We start from the raw sequence: 22,978 nt of genomic DNA, 5'->3' as shown, positions 1-22,978 counted from the left end.
TACGTAGCTAGCACCTTACGGGGCTCCTTGGAGGCATTCTAAGGTAGGCTTCGGTTTGGGGCTTGTAGTTCTAGTGTCAAACACGAGGTGGCGGCAGTCCTCCGGCCAGCCGACCTCAAAGCGCAGCCCTGGACTTGCAGCATCAGCAACTTGTTAGAAGAGCAAATTCAGGGCTGCACCCCAGCCCCACTGAACCACAGTCTGTATTGGAACATGGTCCCGGGAGATCTGCATGCATGTTAAAGTTTGAGAAGCACATACATGGCACCTACTACTTTTTAACACCTGAACGTGGACTTAACAGTGATTGGATACACCATCTTCATAAGGGACAAAGGAAGAAAAGGGACAAGTTAAGTCCTGAGTTAAGTTGTCAAAGAATATACCCACATAGCGGTTAAGTGTGTGGGCGCTGGAGCCGCCCGGCCTGGCCTGACCCAAGCCGTGATTCTTGCGGTTTACCCTTCGCCATTTTAGTGAGTTACTTAATCTTCGCCAGCCTCAGTTTCCCTCGTTTGTAAAAGGAGATGGTAATGGTGCCTACGTGATATTCAGGGAACAGGTGCTGAGTGGGTGTATGTGCAGAGAAGACCCCGTGCCTGCCCATCTGGAGGGGAGCTGGAGTCCTATCAGATTCCCCAGTTCACCCTCCTTGCTGCTCCACCCGCCGGCCCCCCCCCCCCCCCCCCCCCCCCCCCCCGCCCCGACTCCAGCCACACTGAACGTGCTGCCGGCTGCCCCGGGGCCGCACCTGGCATAGGCCCTCCTCCACGGCCCCCAGACCATGTTCTTTTGGACCTCAGTTCCTTCCTCTGACTCCTCGACTCCTCAGTTTCTCACAATCTAGAAATGGTTTGTTTCTGTGAACCGTTTAGCTGCCCTGATGGGCCCCCTCGAGCCAGGGGAGGGAGGGCAGGTGGATAAAGGCTGCACCAGGGAGCCAGAGGGTCTGGGTCTCAGTTCCTGCTTGGGGAAGGACTGGGTCCTGCCAGCCCCGATGGTGTCTGTGTCCCAGGAGAAGGAGAACATAGTCCGGGGTGAGGACCACGTGGGGAGGTTGCAGCGGGGGCCCCTGGCGCACTGCCGTGGTGTAGACTTCAGAGCCCCCGAGCGTCAGGGCAGAGGGTCCAGGGCTGCCTCTGTGTTCCAGGGCCGGTGCTCTTCTGGACGGTCCTGCTGCTGCTGCTGCTGGTCCTGGGCTCCGTGTCCTTTCTCCTCTGCCACCGGAGGGCCTGCAGGAAGTGGGTTCAGCAGAGTGAGTGGATGTGTCCCTGGGGCCTGGGGAGGGCAGGTGCCCCGCACTGGGCTGGCTGGGTCTCTGTGCTGCCCTCGGAGGCGCTCCAGCTAACTCCTCTGTCGTTCCAGAGCTCCACCTCTGCTACCCTGTTCAGACCTTCCGGCCCAAGCTGGAGCCCGTGGGTAAGTGTCCAGATGTCCAGAGGGGGCTACTCGGGCCCCATGGACACAGCAGCTCGAGGCCCTGGGTCTGGGGCTCCCTCTGTGCACAGGCTCATCTGTCACGGGAATGCAGTGCGGGTGGGACCCGTCCTCCACGGTCCTCTGCAGCGTTCAGATGGCGGGCTGGCAGGAAGGTTTAAGATCCATCTTGTCTTTCATTCTTTCCTCCACAGTGCCCACCCCCTGGAGAGGCATTCCTGAATGCCTTCCCTTCCTTCCTGGCCTCCCTACCCCTTCCTTCCTCCCCATTGCTCTGCGCCCCTTCTGCTGGCAGCGAGGGGCATAGGGGTCTGTAGGGCAGGCTGATAGGGCCGGAATCCTGGTTCTGCCACTTACGAGCTGTATGGCCCCGGTGAGTTTCTTTGTTGCTCTGTGCCTCAGTTTCCTCACTGTAAAAGGGGACGGTGGGGCCTACTTCAGACGGTGTGTGGTGCAGGAGGTGGTTGCTGTCGGCCGACGGGCCGGCCTGTGTTGGGGGCCTTTTTCCTCACCAGGAATCTCAGGGCCTTCTGATATCTACGCTGTTCTGAAACGCTCCCTGGCCCTGGCTCTCTGATCCCGGCCCAGCTTCCAGGCCAACTTTTGCAGACCACCTGTCAGAGCCCCTGACCTACTTCCAGCCCTCACCTGGTTGTGTGTGTGTGTGTGTGTGCATGCACACGTGCCTTTTCTCCCCTATGCAGCCATTTGCAGGCAGGGCAAGGTCTTCGTCAGCACTCCATAAGCACTGATTGAGCACCTACTGTGTGCTGGGCCCTGACCACAGGGGAAGGAGTGAACGCGAATTTCTGAGCTTCCCTTTCTGGTTTCAAGGCAGGCTCCCATAGAGGGTCTCACTGACCTGAGAACCCCAAGGGAGGTGGGTGATGATCTATCTCCATTCCATAAGGAGGAGTCAAGGCTCAGAAAGGTGGATAGCTGGCCAGGGCCACACAACCGATGAGACTCAAGTCTCAGGCGCTGGTCCTTGAGGTTGCGGGCTTTGTGGAGGGCTCAGACCTGTCCCCTCCGCCTCCCTCCCCTCAAGCTTTGTCCACCTCCAGTGTCCACCCACGAGCCCAGTGGGCAGTCTTGGGCCAGGTCACAGCCCTCTTGCCCCCCCTCCCCCCTGCCGCCGTCTCCCCAGGACCCTCGGAGACCGTCACTGCAGCCTGCCTTTGGACTTGGGCACAAAACCTGTCCACTGAGGCCTGTTTTGAATTTGATGAGTTTCACAGCAGGTGCTTGTGCGCTCTTAGCAAGGGGGGTTTTTGTGTTTTGATAGTTTCAAGCCTGTTTCCATGAGCTGTCAGCCTTAATGTCTCATTGAAACCCATGTTTGCTTTCTTGACATTTTTCTAGTATTAGAATTTCCATTGCTGTCAGTTTATTTTTTTCTTCAAATCTTCGTGATGGCAGTTTTGCCACAGAGAAAAAGAGAGAGAGAGAGAAAAAGAAAAAAAAAGCACCTTCCCTTAAGAAGGCAGACCTACGAGAAACCAAGCCCTGAGACTCAGTGGCGGCCATCCTGTTTGGGGCTGTTTCTGGCCCTCTGGCTTCCGGCGGGTCCCTGGAGGGTCTGGGTTCCCAGGCCCGAGCTGGAGGGAAGGTGAGGCCAGGATAAGCATCCAGGGGCTCAGGATGAGAACGGATGGAGCGAGGTGGATGCCCTATTCCCTCCGGAGCAGTGGGTGCTGAAGGGGCAAAGGAGCTTTCATTCACGTGCTTGCTCATTCAAGTGTTCAGATCATCGTCCAAGTGGCTCTCTGCTGGGTGCAGAAACGGGTCCTCGCTCTCCCGAGCGTTCAGACCAGCATCAGTTGTTTCAAGGGACTAACGGCTGGCAGGGCGGGGATGCATGCCCCAGCCCTCCCCGTCCCGGAGCAACAACGCTTACCAGCCATCTCTTGAGTTGATTCACCTTTATGGCCCATGTCCTCGGCGGCAGGCTTTTGCAGAGGGCAGATGCACAGCGGACCGGGGAGGCACCTGCTGCTTTCATCCCCATTTCGCAGATGAGGAATCAGGAAGGTGGAGGAACTTGTTTAAGGCCACTTGGTTAATAACAACCTGGGGGTGGGAATCGTGCCTGGTTAAGAAACACTGACTAAAATTCTTCATTCTAATGGACACTAAAGTCCTTATCTGTTACTTCAGGCAGGTTTAAGTCGAAAAAAAATTTTTTTTGTTGTTTTGAAACAATTTCAAGCTTACAGGAGAGTCACAAGGACAGTACAAAGAACTTATTTTTCTGAACTTTTTGAGATGAGTTAGTGACTCAATGCCTTATCATCTCCACACACTTTAGTGCGTGGTCATACAAACGGGTGTATTTTTATACGACGTAGTGACCCCATCAAAATCAGAATTCACACTGATGCGTTACCACCGGCGAATTCTCAGACCTCATTCAAGATCCTTTGTCCCAACCATGTCCTCTACAGCATAAGAATCCAGTTCAGGATTTCGTGTTGCATCTGGTTGTCACGTCTCTTGTCAGCCTGGCTCCGTTCCTGTCTTTTCTGTCACGTTTGTGCCCTTGCCACTTTTGAACATTCCACCACCGACTTGGTGGGCATCCCTCCCCTTGCCTGGTGCGTCCTCATGGAGACTGGAGTCAGGTCGTGCTTCTTTGGTGGCGGGCAGATGCCAGGAGTGACACTGAGCTTCTCTGGTGGCAGCCGTCCCGCCAGGTTCCAGCCGGTCGGTCCCTTTCCTGGCGTGGCCGGCTTGGAGCACTTGGCGTGAGCGCTCCCTGCCAGGCCGCTCCTGCACGAGGCTGTTCTTTTCTCCTTGGCAAGCAGTAAGCACTTTTGGGGGAGGTACTGCGAAGCTCTGTGAATAACCAGTTCCTCATCACACTTTCTTCTTCCTCTCTATTTATATCTGCATGGACTGGTGGCTTTCTATTTTATTCTCTTGCCATCGTTATTCTGATGTTCAGATTCAGTCCTTGAAGCTGGCCCCGGTGTCCTTCTGTCCCATCCTTCCTTGTTCTGAGCACTTCTTTAAGACGATCCCAACTTACCTGGTACTTCCCTGCCCTCACCCTGGAATCAGAGGCATCTCCCAGGAGCCGAGATCTGAATTAGGGGTGCCCGTTGCCAAAGCCTGGCTGAGCCTCTGTGCCAGACTCCTTCCTCAGGTCTGTTCCGCTTCCCATGGCAGCCAGGCCCCCAGGCCAGATGGGGGCCGGGACTGAAAGGGGAGAGTGACTGGGAAGGACAGGACCGCAGCATCGGTGTCAGAACTCACGGGCTCGGCTGGAGTGGCCCTCACGGCAGCCCCTGGGAGAACATGTACTTGTCCTGGGGGGGCCACCGATGCCTCGTGTGTCCCTGGACTCATGTCCTTGGGTGCCGGACACGTTTACGAGAAGATCTCGTAGTTACTCCCCAAAGTGAGGAAACCAATAAATGAAGACAGTGGACTGAAGCCACATTTTTAGGGGAAGCGCACTTAGGAAATCTGATCTCTGTACTCAGCACGATTTGTTCTGGGTCATTAGCAAAGTACACATGTGGGTTGTGAGGCAGCTGCAGGCAGACATTGGTGCCTCTGGATTCTGCCTTTTCGCCTTTATGTTGTTTTATGCTCGTTGCCAAGAGTCGGTATCAAATGCTGGTTTTCTCTTTGGTGTGATGAGCGCGGCGCCACGTTAATGTCCTGGGACCCCCGGCATGCTAGGCAGCCTCCTGGGCACTGTCCCTTTTTCACATTTAAATTTTTAAAAAATTTTCAACAGACTTCAATTTTTAGAACCATTTTAGATTTGTAGAATATTTGAAAAGATAGTTCAGAGAGTTCCCGTGTACCTCACACCCAGTTTCCTCCATTGTTTACAGCTTACGTTGGTGAATTTGTCATGATGAATAAGGCAATACCATTAACTAAATCTAAACTCTGTTTAGATTTACTTAGGTGTTTGTTTTTTTTTAATAAGAGACTCTTTTTTTAAAAATTTATTTATTAGAGAGAGAGTGAAAGAAAGCTCCAGTGGGGGTTGGGGGAGGGGCAGAGAGAGAGGGACAAGCAGATTCCCCACTGAGCAGGGAGCCCAACGTGGGGCTCGATCCAAGGACCCTGGGATCATGACCTGAGCCGAAGGCAGATGCTTAACCGACTGAGCCACCCAGGCGCCCCTGGGTTTACTTAGTTTTAGCCAATGTATTTTTTTACTGTTCCAGGCTTCCACCCAGGATACCACGTTACATTGAGTTGTCATGTCTGCTTGGGCTCCTCTGGACTTTTCTGACTTTCCTGTTTTTGATGACCTTGGCAGCGCCGGCCAGTTATGTGCAGGATGCCCCTCTATTGGAATTTGGCTAATATTTTCCTCCTAATGAAAGTGGGGTTGCAGGTTTGGGGGAGGAAGACCACATGGGCACAGGCTTGTTCTCATCACATCATATCAAGGCACGTGCTCTCAGCGTGACTGATCACTGGGTACCTTCACGTTTCGGGTCTCATTTAGTCTTCATAAAAACCCTCCAAATTTGGCATGCTGTGTCCCATTTTCCAGATATGAGGACTAAGGCTGGGAAGGTGGAGTGATGTTGTGTTCGGGGTTCCCTGCCAGGAAGCCCTCTGCTTCAAGACTGCTAAGCTGCCTCATTGTTTGGCATCTGGCTTGTTTTCAGTTTTTTGGTTATTGCACACAGCCTTGTTGTATTCTCTTGGGTTATTTCCTGAGGGTGTGTCCGTAAAGAGGGATTACTGGGTCAAAGGGTGTGAGGTTTTCACTGCCAGATGGCTCTTGAGAAACATGGAACCAGTTCACAGGGCATGAGCCGCTGTGTTCCTTTTTACCCACATCCTCTCCAAGACTGAGTTTTATCACTTTTATTTTATTTTATTTTATTTTATCTTGTTACTTTGTCGCACTCGTTCCCCCGCCCCGCCACCCAAACCACAGCTGGCTGTTTGCAAAAGTCAACATTACTCTCAAAGGACAAAAATTAGGCTTCACTGACATCATTTAAAAGAACGTGCCTCAGGCCAGAGAGCATTTCCCCAAGCGGTAGCTTGGGTAACAGACAGTGGCCACCCAGCAGGAATGAGCTGTGGCCTTCCAAGGTGACCACTCTGCTGGGAAGAGCAGTTACCAGACGAAGGAAACTTTAACATTTGTTAAATCAAGGCTCCAGATGGGGTGCCTGGGGGGCTCTGTTGGTCAAGCATCCAACTCTTGATTTCAGCTCAGGTCATGATCTCAGGGTGTGAGATCGAGCCCCGTGTCAGGCTCTGTGCTGGGCGTGGAGCCTGCTTGAGACTCTGTCTCCCCCTCATCCCCAGCCCCAGCCCCTGTGCTCGCTCACTCTCTCTCTCTCTCTCTAAAAAAATAAAAATAAAAAAAGAAGAGGAAAGAATCCAGAATTGTGTCATTTTATACGTGTTCTTTTTTTGACCGTCAATCTGGTTCATTTCCTCTTTAGACACTTTTTACATGCTGATAGTCACTTAGGAGGCACGTGTAAATGTTTCCCCGAACTGACCTAGTGTCTACACAGCACGTTCCAACCACCTGTCTTGTTTGTAGTATCACAGTTGGTTGGCCTCCAGTGAGTGTTTCAGCTAGGATTCAGGGCTGGTGGTTCCCAGAGCTGCTGATGTCAGAATGTTCTGGAGATGACTTAGCTCGCTGGCATTTTCAGAGCAGATTTCTCTGGTCAGGTACGCACACCTAACAGCAGCATATTCCAAGTCTCTGAGAGGGCCTTCTCAGGACTCCTCAAGGGCTGTGTGTCCCCAGACGACGGTCGACGCTGGGAGTTGATTTGCCCAGTGTAGACCAGATGCCTGGGTGCCATCTCCGGCTTTCTCAGATGGCCAGTGGGCCATGGTTAAATGTCACCACATGCTTGGCTATGACCTGGCCCCGTATTTGATAGGAGAGAAGTGCTGGTGTGGAGGGTGGGGGTTTGGGATGAGAAGATAAAGTTGCGCCCTAAGAATCAGGCAGCACCTCCTGAGTCCCGCAGAGGAGATGGCAGGTGGTAGGATGATGATGAGCAGCTGTCCTCCTCGTGGGTGGTCACACGGGCTCTTTCAGGCGCGTCTAGTAGAAAACCGAACTCCCACCAAAGGCCTCCAGGGTTGATTGGCTCTGGGTGTGTCCAGCGCAGGGTTCAGCAGAGGTCCTCAGGATCGGTCACCTGCTCTCACCCAGCCTTGAGGTCCTCCGTGTGAGCTTTGCATGGTGCTCCGGGGAGTTCTGGGCTCTCTAGACCCTGGGCTACAAAGCCACAGACCAGCTTCTGAGCCCGCAGAAGCTTCCGCCTGGGCGCCAGCTGGGGCATGTGCTTCTCCTGAACCTCTCCTGTGCCTGTGTGGGGTCGGGGGGCTGGGGAAGGAGCCCGGTGCCCTGACTGGCTTAGCGGTTGGGGGAGAGGTGGTTCCCGGTTCTCCCGCAGCCGCTAACCAGGCGAGGGCTGGCGAGTGAGCCTCTGTGTCCGGGCGTGGGCGTGGGTTCTGAAACCATTCACTCTTGTCCAGCCTGAGGGCCGGACAAGTGTCAGCTGCCACCCATACATCGGTTGGGGCAGGACCAGGCAGCTGCCAGGTTCTCCTTGGTGAAGTCACTACTCTTTTTCTTTCTGCAGATTCCAGGCCCTGGAGGAACCCGACAGTAAGTAGCCCTTCCTTGCCCCACCTCCCCGGCTTTGTGCCCCTAAAATCGGACTCCTTTGCTAACAGATCCGCTGGTTCTGAGAACTGCTGGTGGGTCATTCCCCTCCCCCAGTGACCAGGGTGTGGGCTCCCCCTGCAAGTTCAGGCTGAGTCTGCCCCATGTGGGGTGCTCTGAGCACAGTGGGGCCTCTGCCAGGCCCTGGCTGGCGATGGAGAGCCGCAACCCCTCAGCAGTCTCTGGCTCCTGGCTCATCCTGCTGGGGACTTCCAGAAGGGCCTGGCAGACCGTGGATTTGGTTTTGGCTACTTCGGGTGCCAGGTGGGGTCATTTCCCTTTTCTCCTTCACTCCGCTGTGGTTCTCATTCTTACAGCCGGGATGACAAATTCATAGCACGACTCTTTGAAAACTTAGCCATCACGGGGTGAGGGGTTGGGGGCGGGGGGGAGGCGCCTGGGTGGCTCAGTGGGTGAAGTGTCCGACTCTTGATTTCAGCTCATGTCATGATCTCAGGGTCATGAGATCAATCCCCACCTCGGGCTCAGCGCTGAGCGTGGAGCCTGCTCCAGATTCTTTCTCTGTCTCTCCCTCTGCCCCTCCCCCCCTGCTCACGCTTGCTCTCTCTTTCTAAAAAAAAAAAAGTGAAAACTTAGCCATCCCGTATGGAGCACTTACCATGAGCCAGGCACCTTGCTTTGTGCTTCTCAGAGTTATCGTGGGTAGTCCTGACAGCACTCAGAGGTTGGTACTGTCGTCCATTTTACAAAAGAAGAAACCCAGGCACAGACAGGAGAGGTGGGTCCACAATTGGAAAGTAGATCAGCGAACCCTGGTTTGACTTGAACCCTGGTTTGTGTGGCTTCAAAGCTGGTACGCTGAACTCTTGCCCTGCGCTGGAAGGATCTCTTCACCTGTCTTTTCCAAAGAGCTTGCTGTGTGCAGGTGCTGGGCCAGGGGCTTTGCAAACATTACCCTGAACCTACAGTTACCGGGGAGGGGGCCCAGACACCTGGCCCTCACCGGGCTGGGCCTGGCACCCTGCTCTGCGCCCAGCCTCCAGGAGCAGCCTCGGGGCGGGGGGGCAGGGGGGCAGGGGTGAGAGAAGGGACGTTGCCCTCCGGGGCTGAGGGACGGGGCAGGACAAAGCACTCCATATGGCTGCGTCTCAGCTGTGTATGGTTCACCCAATTTTTTTTTTTCCATTTATCAATTTTTCCGTGACTTTCTTTTAACTCAAAATATTCATAGATGGAGAAAGGTTTCCATCCTTTAATTTTTTAATATAACAGACAGAACCACAATATGAGTTCAGTTTCAAATTATGGGAGGTCACATTCAAATATGCTTGGGTCAGATAAGTGGCTGTTACAATACCAGGAAATTTCATGAAAAAGGCATTTAATGATTTGTGAGATAAACATTTTTTGGCCATGGGAATGAGTGTTTTCACTGTAACTTGTTTAAAATGCCGTCTTTTGGACTTCAGATGATTATAAAAGGATAATCAGGATTGTGTAGATAGACTTTGTGAATCACTTGAACTCATTCCATTTGGAATGGAGTTCCAAAGGCTGGAGATACATAGTATGCGTTAGAACATTTCATGAGACTTTTTTTTTTTTTAAGATTTTTTTTATTTGTTTGACAGAGAGAGAGCAAGTAAGAGAGGGAACACAAGCAGGGGGAGTGGGAGAGGGAGAAGCAGGCTTCCCGCCGAGCAGGGAGCCCAATGCGGGGCTCGATCCCAGGACCCCGGGATCATGACCTGAGCCGAAGGCAGACACTCAATGGACTGAGCCACCCAGGCACCCCTTCATGAGACCTTTATACTTACCTATAGAAGTCAAAAACGAAACCACCATTTTCCTGAAGATATAGCTATTTTTAGAATACATTAGTGTCATCATACCCGATAACTGTCCCGGGAGGTCAGGGCTGGGGAGTTGGGGTGGGTCTGGAGTGCACACTTACCCACAGGGGCTTATAAGCATGGATTCCAGAGCGAGGTGCCAGGGTGCAAGTGCTGGCCCACACACTTACTTGAGCAAGTTACTTGACTTCTCTGTGTCTCAGTTTCCTGGTCTGTAAAATGGGGAGGGTGCTGATATTAGCCACCTTAGAGGGTGGTTGTGCGGATTCGTAAGCACTGTATGGGATTCTGGCTCCTGTCGTTATTTGGTACAAGTTAAAAGCAACAGGACTTCTGAAACTCAACCCAGGGCATCAGGCTCTCAAAGCCGAGAAGCCGTGGGTGGTGTGTGGCAGCTTTAAGGCAGAGAGGGAGACTCACTGGAGTCTACAGAGGTGAAGAAACAGGGGCTTCCCAGGGCCGCTGGGGGCACCCTCCATCAACTCCACACCCTCTGTGCCCACAGCAGCTGAAGAGTATATCGGTGGTGGAGTCAGGCATGGAAGAGCTGAGGTTAATGAGCCCCCCGCCTGTGGAGACCTCCCCCAGTAGGGCAGCCTGCCTAGAGAGCATGCGGCTGCTGGAAGCCAGCCCACCCGCTGCCGGGAGCCCCTCATCCCCCAGGGACCTTCCTGAGCCCCGGGTGACCTCAGAGCATACCAACAACAGGATTGGTGAGTCTGCCGATTTGGAGGGTCCTGGTGTGGTCAGGGCTGAGGGGGCAGGGGGAGCTGGGCACTGGACCCTGGGCCCCCGACGGGAGCCAGAGACCTTGGGGCAGGAAGGCCCAGCGAGGAAGAGGCGTGGGTTCTCCTGCTGGCCCTTGTAAGTAGGAGCAGCTTTTTGTGGAAGAGTTAAAGCTTGTTCCGTCTCGGTAGCCCAATTTAAATTTCTGGAAAATCGGTGTAGTTGTGATTCGGCCCTCACAGGGCCATTGCAAGCATTTGTGAAGTTGTCTGGGTGGGTGGGGGTGAAGGTGGGGGAGAGGGGCTCCCCCTTCCCCGGGGCCTGCCAACCTTGAAGTGGGATGTGAACGCTGCCCCCACCCCCAGCAAAGAGCCCCTTGCTGGGACAGGAGGAGACATGCCAGTGACAATAAGACCAGCCACTTGTCTGGGCGGAAGTCTTTTCTTGTCACGTGGCCTTCTGAGGACAGTGTCTGCCTCCCGTTTTCACACCCGGGGCAACGGCACTGTGAGGTAGGTGCAGGGAGATGTTCCCTGTCACATAGCTGCGGGGTGGCAGAGCAGGGACTCGGACTCACCCCGTGCCCGCGGGGCTCTGAACCCCTTGGCTTGCCCTCACCGGCGCGGGCCTCAGTAGACGCACTGAGGCCAGCCCTTCCTGAACTGCCGCCGCCCTCCGCCTCAGGCAGACCTTCCGCTTTGGCCTCCCAAGAGTCTCCCTGCCTTCTCTCCCGCTTCTCTCCACCCTTGCACACCAGAGTGTCTCCACCAATATACAAGCCTTTCCCGTCTGCACCCCTACTTCAACCCTCCTGGGGGTGGGGGTCCCTGTCACTGTCAGGATGAATTCCAGGATTCTTATTCTGGAGTTCAGACTGGTCACTGGTCACGAGCTGCCTCCTCCCCCCAGACTCACCTGCCTCCTGACCCCTCTGGCCTACTTCACCCACCCACTGGCAGTTTCCAGAGTTGACAGAGCCCTCCCTCCCTTTGGAGCTTCTCTGTGGGAGCTGCTTCCTCACCTGGGACAGCCAACTCCCCCTTTGAATCTAGTCAATTCCTGATGTCCTGAGGCCACTGCTTATTTGCCTCCTCCTCCAGGAAGTCTTCCTGGCCCTCTCCACTCTCCTGTCTGGACCAAATGCCCCTCTGCTGTGCTCCCTCAGACCCTGGGCCTCCATACCCAGTATCCTCAGCCCCCAGCAGTATGACTGTATTTGCGGCCTCCCCACCTCCTCGCCCCCACCTGGCTGTGAGCTCCCTGAGGGCAGGGCCTTAGTGAGCTCCATCTCTGTCTTCTCTGGAGGGTTAGCTATTGCTGGGTTAATACCAGAGAGGCATTTGTAATTGTCCTGCACGTTTCTGTAGCAGGCATTGCTGGAGAGAACTCTCTGGGGCAGGGTCTTCAATAGGAAACCAGAACTTTTGGCATTGTAGCTTTTAGCACATTTTATTTAAAAAGAGTGTTATTTGGGGCAGTACCACCAAAGCATCTCCTTTAAATTTCCTAAGAAGTCCTAACTTGAACGTTTGGGTCTGTGCTGAGTGCAGTGCCCGGAACTGCGGGGGCAGGTGGAGGGAGGCTGGGCTCCACAGGCTGGGCTCCCAGGATGGCTGGGGTGCGGCCTGTGAGCCTCGCTGGGAAGCAGGGTGTTGGGAGAGGGGGCCTTGGAGGTTCGCTCAGGAGCCTTTTGTCCTTCTGACACCATCCCAGGGGGCACCCCCTGCCCCACTGAACCTGTCTAGTACCCCGGGGGGACCAAACTGCAGCCTGAGCTCTATCCCTCTGCCCCTGGGCACCAGGCAGGGGGAGCCCTTTCACCTCCCACCCCACCAAGATAACTTCCCTGGATTCTAGAGCTCTGGGTGGGTAGAAGGTTCAAGCAGCTCCTGAAAGACCCTCCTTTCCCCTCCCAGCTTGTGGCAGGGGCGGGGGGAAGGGCAGCCCTGTGATGAGGGATAGAGTCGGAGCAATCAGGACCCTCGGAGGTGAGGGAGGGATAGCCTGGCCCCTGGCTTTGGCTTCTTCAGACAAACCCACCTCCATTTCTCTCCCACCCTGCTCCGTATGCCTCAGCTTCTCCTCTAGTCCTGTCTGGCTGCTCTGTGCCCTGTCTCGCTCCCCAGGGTCCCCTCTCTTTCACCACCTCTGGCTCCCACCTCTTCCTAGCCCATCTGCTCAGGCTCCCAGGGCAAAGGGCCTGCAGGCCTTGGTGGAGGGTGTGTGGCTGGGGCCTGGGGCCCTGCTCTCTCTTTTGGGGTATGTGAGGGGCTTGCCACACTTGTAGCTTTCCTCTAGTCCTCGCTGCTATTTTGAACACTTCCCTTTTTCCTGGAGGTGTTAAAAACCAAAACAGAAGAGCCAGCATTATGCAATTGGGTGGCGGGTGCAGGGCCCCCAAGGATCTTTTGGGTGTTTCTAAATCAGAGGGGTATAACTGGGTGACCCAGAGAGGTAGGGGTCCCCAGCGCCCTGCTCCACCCTAGCTTTCAAGTTCCCTCTTGAGCGTCCTCATTCAGACTCCAGAGAGAGTCCCAGGGCCAAGCTGCTGGGAGCTTGGGACCCTGCCCCGAGCTCAAGGCCATCAGAAGCTGGGCTGAGTGAAGGCCAGGCTCCTCACTTCCCAGCTTCTTGGGCAGCTTACTTAACTCCCCTGAGCCTCTGAAGCGCCCCCTCCCACCCCCATCCCCACAGCAGATGGTGGTGAGGACTGCAGGGGGTCCTGCCTCTAAGGGGCTGCGCTGCCGATTCATCCAAGCAACACACAAGCAGTCCTACTATGCGCAGGTCACGGCCCAGCCGTGAAGGCCTCAGGCGGGAGATCGGCCATAAGTAACAAACACTGAAATATGGCCCTGAGCGAAGAATCACAGGCTGGTGTTCGTTATTAACAGGGCTGGGGTTCTTAGACTGTGATCAACTGTCTGGATTTACCTGAACTGAAAAGGTCCACAGGCCACAGGACCTTCACTACAACAACCAGGAGCAGCCCAGGCGAGCCGGAACACGTTGGTCACCCCAGGTTTCTGATGTAGGCACGCGGACAGGAGTGGAAAGGGCAGCTAGTCGGGTGGGAGTTTCTGCCGAGATTTCTACTAACTGCCTGGCGACTTTGGGCCGGTCATTTAACCTTTCAGGGCTTTAGGTTCTTTGTATCTGTCCACAGGGACAAGAGTAGACTGTCTACCGTGCGGCAGTGGTGTGAGGACTCAGGGGTCGTGTGGAAGGTTCTGGACGGTGGCCAGCACGTCCGCTGCTCACTGGGGCTGCAGTCCCTCCCTTCTCTGCCCCAGGCTCACTTTCTCTCCCAACGCTGGGCTCTCCTTCCCTACCCCATCCCCACCTAAATGCTGAGAAGATCATGAGCCTCTCCCACAAGGGAGCCAGTCCTGGCATGCAGTTTCTAGCTGTTTTATGTCCTTTGAGCCTCAGGACACCTGTGAGGTTGATGGGGCTGGCTGTGCGTCAGAGAGATTGTGTCATCTGCCTGAAGCCACACAGTGGGAGAGACAGAGTTGAGAGTTGGAGCTTGGACCCTCCTCTGCCTCCTCACCCTGTCCAGCTAGGGCTCCGGTCCCCTCACTTCACCCATCCTTTTGCCTTGCAGAGAAGATCTACATCATGAAGGCTGACACAGTGATTGTGGGGACCGTGAGGACCGAGGTGCCTGAGGGCCGGGGCCTGGTGGGGCCGGCGGGTCCTGAGTTCGAGGAGGATCTGGAAGTGGACCATGCCCCCCACTTCCCAGAGCAGGAGACAGAGCCTCCTCTGGGCAGCTGCGGGGATGTCATGTTCTCAGTAGAAGAGGAAGGAAAGGAGGCCCCCTTGCCCATGACCGTCTCCGAGAAATGAAGCCTGGCCTGGGTTGGGGCTGAGAGGGCAGTGGGGTGCCCCCCCGGGAGGCCAGGGTGGCCCTGGTGGCACCAGGCTGGTGGCAGAGGCCCTGTGTGGCCTGGACTGAGGTTCCAGCATCCAGGGGTAGAGCAGCCTGGAGCAAGGGGGTTCTGGTGGTCTCTAGTTGCATCCCCCCCGACCACTGCCCCCCAGCTCAGACCCTCGGGGAGCCTGGGCTTGTGCAGGAGAGACAACCTAGGGGCTGGATCTGAATGGCAGTGTTTGTTGGAACAGCGGACAGACAGCAGAGACTGGGCACCTTGTCTCCTGCCAGTGCTGGGAAGATGCCCCCAGGGCCCTGAGCATCACACCGCTGGGGCCGGGGCTCACTTGCGGCGGAGGCATCCCCCTGTGCCTTCTACTCTCACATGGACCTTGCCGCCATGCCAGCAGCCCCCAGTTACTGTAACGTGGCCCCCTGTGGGCACTGAGCCAGCGCCTGCCATGGTCGCTTCTGAGTCAAAAGGGACGTCAAGGGGTGGGGCGTCGTCGGCTGGCCCCATCTTGGCAACAGCCGGCGCACGGCGCTCTGTGCCCTGTGTCCGGGTGAGTGCCCAGCCTGGCCCCCAGCCCTGCCAGGGCTCGAGTGAGACCCTCCTGGTGCTGCCAGCCCTCCCCTATTCTGTAGCCCTCACGGTGGGCTGGAGGCCTGGGGTCCCTGACTGGTCTCACAAGGTCCCCACCAGTCCCCTCCGTGGGAGGCATCTTAGGACCCAGAGGTCTGCAGACGCTCAGCAGCTGTAGCGCCCCGCCCCCGCGGGAGACCCTCCCCAGCCAGCTGCCGCCTGGAGAAGGGCCTGCTGAAGGGGAGCCCTGGGCCCTTCCTGGGTCCTTGCCTGCTCCGTGGGCACCTCTGCTCTGTCCCGGGGACATGCGCCTTCCCCACACCTGCCACGCCCACGGAGCCCAGTGGCCCCCGCCCTGCCCTCGCGCTCCAGCCCCCAGCACCCGTGGCTGGGATACGGATGTAGGAAAGCAACACCATTTCGCCCAGACATCCTGCCTTATTCTGGATTCTCAGAAAAGCAAGTAGTCCAGTCTGGACTTGAGGACTTTTGCATTTCACGCTAAGGAGTAAAGCTGTCCCGACTTGGGTCTGCAGGCCGGCTCTCCCCAGGGCTTTCAGACTCATGTAAACAAACCAGGGGCCTTGGAGAGGGACGTGTGGGCAGATGACAGGGCTGCCCACAGCTCAGGCTGTTCAGTCTCGGCTGCCTGGAGGCCCCTGGAATTACCCACTGGAGGCCAGGCCTAGGAAAGCTGCTATTTACCCGCCAGCCTGCTCACTCTCTGGAGGAAGTTGGGGCTGTGTCAGGAATCACAAGGTAGTTTCTGAAATTACTCAGATGTTTGGGGGAAAGGTGGAGAGGCTAGGACACCGAGAGGGACTCACGCTGGAACCTGAAGACGTTGCCATGTAGTGGACAGTATTTGCCTGGATGTCTCCTGTGGGGACAGCGCGGGCACGCCACGCCTGGAACTCCGGCTGGAAGGGGCCCGAAGACGTCCCACCCCGCTGAGCAGGGCACTGGCAGTCTTGGCTTGAAGATATGGACCGCATGTTGGACGAAATGAAGCACTCCCTTGCCCAAAGTCCCTTCACAAAACCTCTGATCATCTGAAACCTTTGATCCTCAGAAAATTTGTAAGGTCACTTAAAAATAACCAATTGTAAGTTTCAGGAAACGATCTCTGAGATTGAATATTTGAGAATGTCTGAGCAGGAATGGTCTGGGCAATCTCTCTCCCCCCAGAATAGCAGGTTCCTCTTCATCCCCCTACCGAGGCGGCCAGCTTCTATGCTCTGTGTGCTGTGTCGAGGTGAGTGCCCAGCCTGGCCCCCAGCCCTGCCGGGGCTCGAGTGAGACCCTTCTGGTGCTGCCAGCCCTCCCCTATTCTGTAGCCCCCACAGTGGGCCTCGGGTCAACTGACTTGTCTCACAAGGTCCCCACCAGTCCCCTCTGTGGGAGGCATCTTGGGATCCAGAGGTCTGCAGATGCTCTGTGCAGGGAGCCTGCTACCTGCTGGGGCAACCATTCCCACTGCTAGAGATTTTTCTTTATCCTCAGAGGCAAACCCTTCCTCCATGTAATTCCCACTCCCTGGTCTAAGACTTGTCCTCTGAGGATATTTAAAAGAAAGCCTCTCTTGCCATAAGTCTCCCTTTGGGTATTTGTAGAAAGAGATCCTGAGCCTCCCCGTGGCCCTCCCTCTGGGCGGGGCCGAGCTACCCCGCAGCTTGGGGAAAGGGGGTTCCAAAGTAGCAGTATGAATGCCCAGCTTTGGGGGCAAGGAGAGGACTGAGGGGTAAATGGAAGCCTTGGACTTGGGGCCTGAGCTGGAAAGGGCCCAGCCTGCAGCCCTGATCACAACTCAGGGCCAGTGGGGGGCCTGCTCCCCACCACAGGCAGCCGGCCCGGAGCTCCCCTCTTGACTGTGGCGCACCTGTGGGGTGGCCGAAAGAGACAGAGGGCTGTGGTCAGACCTCACCCACCCCATCCCCAAGATTCCAGCTCATGCCCAGACCTCACAGTCAAACCCAGCCATTTACCCAGTGTTTCCCTGCCACGTGGTTGGTCCGAGAGCCGGGGCGAATTTCCCTGCCCTGACCAGTGATCAGGGACCACTTCTTAACCTCTGTCCGTTCTGACGTCCAGGTGGGCAGAGGACTCAGGGTAGCAGACGGCAGGCCGTAAGGGAGCCTCCCGCGCACGAGTGACATCCGTCTTCCTGAACACTTGTATTCAGGTAGTGACGGTAAGTGATGTGTCCTAAGGAAGCTAGGCAGGCTGGTAGGTTATAAGCTGTTTTCGGTTTATAGAATCTCTCAGGCCAGGGCCATTCCCTGAGATGGAACAAGAGGCTGAATCTCCAGAGCCTCTGTGTCCTCTCAGCACTCCCCAGGGCTGAGATCTTGAAGAGCAGTCACCGGGGACTGGCTTGTTGGGCTAAACAGAAATGAAAATCTGTGCAGGGACAAGGCAGCTCTCTCGCTGCAGGTTCTCGGGTGCCTTCTGTCCCACCCACACTCTTGACCCTGTCCTCTAAGAAATAACAGTGGGGGAGGTATGGGGTGGGAGGGGCAGGGCCTGAGACGGAGATGAACTCAGGGCAGAAGGCTTGAGTGGAGGTCACAATGAGAATATTAAAACTTTCGAGGTTGGCTCTGTGGGCCTCATGAGGAGCTGGCAGAGCCCACCTGGGGCTCCTGCACCCTCCCACATATCCTTTACCCTGGCCCAGCACCCGTGCTGGGCACACACCCCGGGGCCATGTCCAGGGACTTCCGCCTGCCCACCGCTCTCTGGAGCGTAGACACAGAACAGCAGTGATGTGCAGGTGGGGATGGCTGCTGAGGTCAGACTTGGGTTCGAATCCCGGCTCTGCCACTTACCAGCTGGGCGATCTTGGTTATGGGAGGCCCAGGGGATAACACAGGTCTGGCTGTTTCCTGGTCTGCGAGGTGAGGGTATCAGCCCCTATCCGGTAGGGTCGTGGGGTTCTGTTAGAGGCCACCTGGTCCGTGGCTCGTGCTTGCTGCTGGCCACCTGTGTCCTGGGTGCAGCATGGCCCCACCTGCCATGAGCGAGTCCTTCCTAGGCTGGCAGAATTCAGCTCCAGGTAACCTTTGAAAGCGTGTTGTAATTGGTGGTTGGTTCCAGTAAGCCTGTGTTGGCTCAGGTAAGGTTCACCAGGGCTTTCAGGCTCTCCTGGGACCTGGCCTCCCTTGCCGCCAGGTTGCAGTGGGAAACCCCACAGTGAGTAGACCCCTTCTTGCTCTGTGGGGTGCCCTAGAGAACCTCTCAAGTCAAAGTCCTAGGACTGGGCTGCTTGTTAGATGTCTGAAACTCGGGGTGTTTGCGATGTGCTGTGGGTCCCTCTGCAGGGGACGTCCTGCTCATGGTTCTAGTGCATTCCAGTGCATTGCTGCTTAAGATCTTTCTTGAGTGGCCTCCCTCGCCCCCTTCTTCCCTGTCTCCCATCCTTTTAAAGACACCTAAGATGAGCCAGGCCCAAGTCTAGCTGCAGAGGATATACTGCACTAAGACAGACTTGCTGGCGTGGGTCCTGTGTCTGGTAGATGGAGACTGATGACAAGGTGATTCCAGAATTCATCATGCTGTGTGCTATGAGAAGCCCCCATTAGGGGTCTGTGGCAGAGTGTCTGTAGCAGAGGACCAGCTCCAGCCAGGTGGCCGGGGAAGGCTTCTCAGCGGAGGTGTCCCCTGAGCTCAACCTGAGTGACATGACAAGCTGGGGGGGAGGGGCTGGGGACCTGGGGGCAGAAGATTCCGTGAAGTTAGGGGAACAGCAGCTGCAAAGGCCCTGAGGTGGGAATGCTTCTGGCCTTGAGATTCAGGAAGCACAGCCCAGCGGTAGAAGCAGGGTGGAGAGAAAAAGGAGGTGAGCGGGGAAGCCGGCCGGCCGGATCACTTAGATTTTATCATAAAAACATCGGTCCACGGTTATGTCTCTTTTTCTCTATTAGAACAATAAACATCCTGGTATTATCTCAGGACTAGGCCTCAAAAGCCCAAGCAGAGGCACCAAAGGTTGTTTTAACCTATTTCTGAGGGAAGTCTAGGAAAGAGGCAGCGGCGGCTGGGCGCCAGGAGGCAGTTGGCCGAGCTTTCTCAGAAAAGGCAGAGAGTTCGGACTGCATTCCTGGCTGATGGCAGTGCAGGGTCCATGGCTGACGTCACTGCGGGGGGCTGGGAGCCGGGGAGTCTAGGTTCCCCTTTCTTCGGGTGTCTTCCAGGAGAGTAAAAACCACACCAAAAATTCCTGGGGGAGGCTGGAGCCTTTGTTTGTGTTTGGGTGCGGGGGTGTGGGGCCTCTTCAGACCCTGGACTGCACGCGCCCCCTTCCATTCATCAGCCCGACTTCTCCTGCCCAGGAAGGGCGTGGCTCCATCAGGGTTCACTTCCCGCTCGAGCAGTTCCAGCCACATAGCCCCCAGCTTTGGTTTCCTAGATCTGCAACACAGACGTAATAACCCCCTTACGAGATGGTGGTGAGGCGCCGGGGTAACCCGGGTCAAGTGCTTGGCCTGGCTCTAGGCACCTTTCCTGTTTGGTATGGGGCGGCCCATGTAGGCATTTCAGAAGCTTTTGAGTTGGCTCCCGCCTTTCTGCATTCTTTCTGTGTTGGGGCTTCATTCATAATAGCCGAAAAGCTGAATATCAGCACTCTGTTTAACAGACTAGGGCTCAGAGAGGCGCACCGACTGACCCACTGTCACACAGCCAGGAAGGCGCCCTCCCGTCCACGTGGCTGGGCTGCCCCTGTGGTTGGGGCCACGTTTATATCAAGGTTATCATCGGGCCCTGTGCCCTCTGGACAAGCAGAGATGGTCGCAGGAGGCTGGGTAACCTGCCCGAGGTCAAGTGGCAGGCCAGCTGTGGCTTTCTGAGTCCCCCTGGCAGGGCAGGAAGGACACGGAGCTGGCCCAGGCAGAGCCTCTGTCTTCGGAGCTGCGCTCCCTGAAGGTGGCCTGATTCAGGGGAGACTCGGGGCTGGGGGTATAGGCAGCGCAGGGGGCCTCCTGATGATGGTATCGCTGTGTGCGTTCTCAGCCACTCCTCGTACCCCACTCTGCCCCACGCCCCCGCGGAGCCCTGGAAGGAAGACGAGTCAGGAGCAAACCTCCCCAGATCACAGATGGGAAAACTGAGCTCCGTGGAGGTTAAAGGGGTTTGGGCTAAGGTCCCAGCTCGGTGCTGCCTGCTGGAGACACGGCTGGGGGGAAGTCACCGTTCAGTCCAGGTGAAGGCTAAAGATGACTTGCTGCTTTTTATTCTTCCTTTTATTTATTGACTTTTTAAATTTGGCATTAAAACAAAAGTGCGGTGAGTTGGGTTCTTATTGATAAGGCAGCTTTGCAGGCGTCGCGGCGGTCCCATAATCAGATGGGAACGTCACACGAGCGTCTGCAGCCTCACGAGCACGCAGCTTGTTCGGTCCAGCAGGGCTCCTGCTTTGGAGGGCCAGCGCTGGGTTTAATGCTCTGCTGTGCTGTCCGAAAACCTGTGCATTTTTGAACAAGGGGCCCTCTGTTTTCCTTTTTCCCTGGGTCTCCCAAATTAGGTGGCTGCTCTGCATCAGGGGCAGCAGCATTATCTGTCCGGATTGTACTCGATGCAGAGGCACTTTCCACACTTGGCTGCTTACGATCACAGTGACCATGATTACAGATGAGCTCGCTCAGCCCCATTGTTCAATAACGTGGAGTGGCTACTAACTGACCTCAGCCATCCCGGTTATCTCTTGCTAACTCATAAACCACCTCAAAACTTAGCGGCTTGCAACAACATCCGTCACTGATTTTGCTCACAGATCTGTAGTTTGGCCGGGGCTTGGCGGGAAAGCTCACCTCTGTTCACTGCTGGCCTGGGGGATCGCACTTCTGACAGAGCAGGCAAGTTGGTGCGGGCTGTGGGTTTCTCTCCACAGGCCTCTCTCGGGGAGGCTAAGGCTTCCTCACAGCATGGCGGCTGCGTTCCTAGAACAAACAATCCCAGCGTAGGAAGTGGGACGCGCCAGGTTCTTAAGATCGGGGCCCAGCACCGGGCCCAGCATCACTCTGGCCGCACGCTATTGGTCAAGCAGCCCCAGAGCCCAGGTTCAAGGGGAGGGGCTGCAGACCCCCCAGCCCATGAAGAATTTTGAGATCTTACTATGTGACAGGGACTGTGCTTAACATTTTGCATCCTGCCTCGTTTCATTCTCCCAGTAATTGGACTCTTCTTGCTCCCAAAGTTGCCTCAAGGAAGCTAAATCACGTGTCCAAGGTCACCTGGATGGAACTGGAATTGAAGTTGGTCTGTGTCCAGAGTGTGAGCTCTGACCTCGGGGACACCCTGTGCATTCAGGAACCCCCACAGGCAGAATATGGCAGGGCCAGAAATCAAGCCTACCTCTGTTTGATTCGAGAACGTTTGAGGCTTTCAAAATAATCAGCCCCAACACCCCAGTTTCCACACGGAGAAACTGAGGCTGCCAGAGCTCTTGCTGGGTGTCTTCTGGGAAGGGGGGCAGGGTCTGGCACCTTCCGGGGCCGGATGGGGGGCCCCCCTATTGGGGCTGCACCCAGCCTGGCCAGGAAGTCACAGAGAGCTGTGGGCAGATTATGCAAGAGGCTGTCATAGGGACATTGTTTTTCGTTGTGATTACACTTCACTCAGGAAATACCCACAGCCTTGGTGTGGAGGGAGGAAGGTGTCGTGGCAGATGTCAAGGGAGGCCTCCTCACTGCAGGCAGAAGACCCCTTGTGAACCCTGGGGCACACTCGAGATGGACCAGTGTGCCCTGGGACAGGTCCAGGCACACGGGAAGTTCTCGGAGAGCCTCCCTGTGCCCCTGTGAGCTGGGCTCTGACAAAAGGGGTAGAGCTCCATCCCTACCATCCAGGAAGTCATATAGTCGTTAGAAAGACAGTTAAGAACTCTGGCTTATCGAGGCTTGCTGTGTTCTTGCAACCCCGAGGCAGTGATTACTATCGTTATCCCTATGTTCCGGTGCTCGGAAACAGAGGCACAGAGTAGTTTGGTAGCTTGCCTGAGGTCACACAGCTGCTAAGTGGGGCAGCCAGCATTCAAACCCAGGCCACCTGGCTGGAGTCCCAAGTTCCCAACCACGGGACCATGCTTGTTCCATTGGAGCTGAGGCTGGGGTCACCACTGTGCTGCGGCCCCACCCCTGAGTCCCAGGCCCTGCAGAACGCCGCCAGGGCATCCGCTGGGCTCAGTAAACGTACAGCGAATGGAGTTTGCCTCCCGGCCTCCAGCCGCCTTGTCCTTTCCGAAGCCCGGCTCTGACCGGGCCCTTCTCACACAGAACCTTCGATGATTCCCCAGTACCTGTAGGCCAAAGTTGGCCGGTCAAGCCCTCACAGGCAGGTCCGGCTACCTCCCGTGGCTCCTGTATCCAAACCACTCTGAAACACGGCTGTGCCCCGCCCCCTCCATCACCAAATACCGGGGGCACGTCTCACCATGAAATCTCAGCCCAGTGCCCCAGTTCCCAAGCCTCCATCCTCAACTTTCTCCTCCTCCTCCAGGAAGCCTTCCAGGATCACCCAGGGCCAGGACCTCTTTGTCCTCTGAGTTCCCACAGCACTGGCTGTGAAAAGGGTTGGAGGCCTAATTCCAGCAGGTTCCCAAGAAATACCTCTGGGTGAAAAGATGAATTTGTCCATTCATTTAGCTGCTCACTGAGTCATCTGAGCAGCAACCCGTACCGAGCACCTACTGTGTGTCAGGAACTGTGCGGGGAAACACAGTGGGGCTGGGAGGAGACGGGGATATATGGAACTGCTCTCGGGGACTCAGAGCCTGACTGGGGAGGCCTGCCTGGTGTCCGGCAGTGGCTGAGGGCGTGATCATTGCTGGGGCTCTAGCGTGTGGCGCCTGGCCTGGACAG

General features: G+C 56.1%; 1 protein-coding gene across 1 annotated transcript in view; it reads left to right on the top strand.

Moving 5' to 3' along the window:
- TNFRSF8 (TNF receptor superfamily member 8) overlaps positions 1 to 14,632 on the top strand; it is a 30,855-nt gene extending 16,223 nt beyond the window's left edge. The window contains exons 8-12 of the mRNA XM_032415167.1: positions 1,151 to 1,255; positions 1,366 to 1,419; positions 8,040 to 8,065; positions 10,442 to 10,649; positions 14,270 to 14,632. Coding sequence (XP_032271058.1) covers positions 1,151 to 1,255; positions 1,366 to 1,419; positions 8,040 to 8,065; positions 10,442 to 10,649; positions 14,270 to 14,514 — 638 coding nt within the window. The 3' untranslated portion in view covers positions 14,515 to 14,632. The remainder of the gene's footprint in view (positions 1 to 1,150; positions 1,256 to 1,365; positions 1,420 to 8,039; positions 8,066 to 10,441; positions 10,650 to 14,269) is intronic.
- Positions 14,633 to 22,978: the final 8,346 nt, after the last annotated feature.

Source organism: Phoca vitulina, unplaced genomic scaffold (genome assembly GCF_004348235.1).
Source record: "Phoca vitulina isolate PV1807 unplaced genomic scaffold, GSC_HSeal_1.0 scaffold2, whole genome shotgun sequence".
NCBI lineage: Eukaryota > Metazoa > Chordata > Mammalia > Carnivora > Phocidae > Phoca > Phoca vitulina.
The sequence above is the reverse complement of the archived record's forward strand: the minus strand, read 5'-3'. Positions and strand labels throughout refer to the sequence as shown.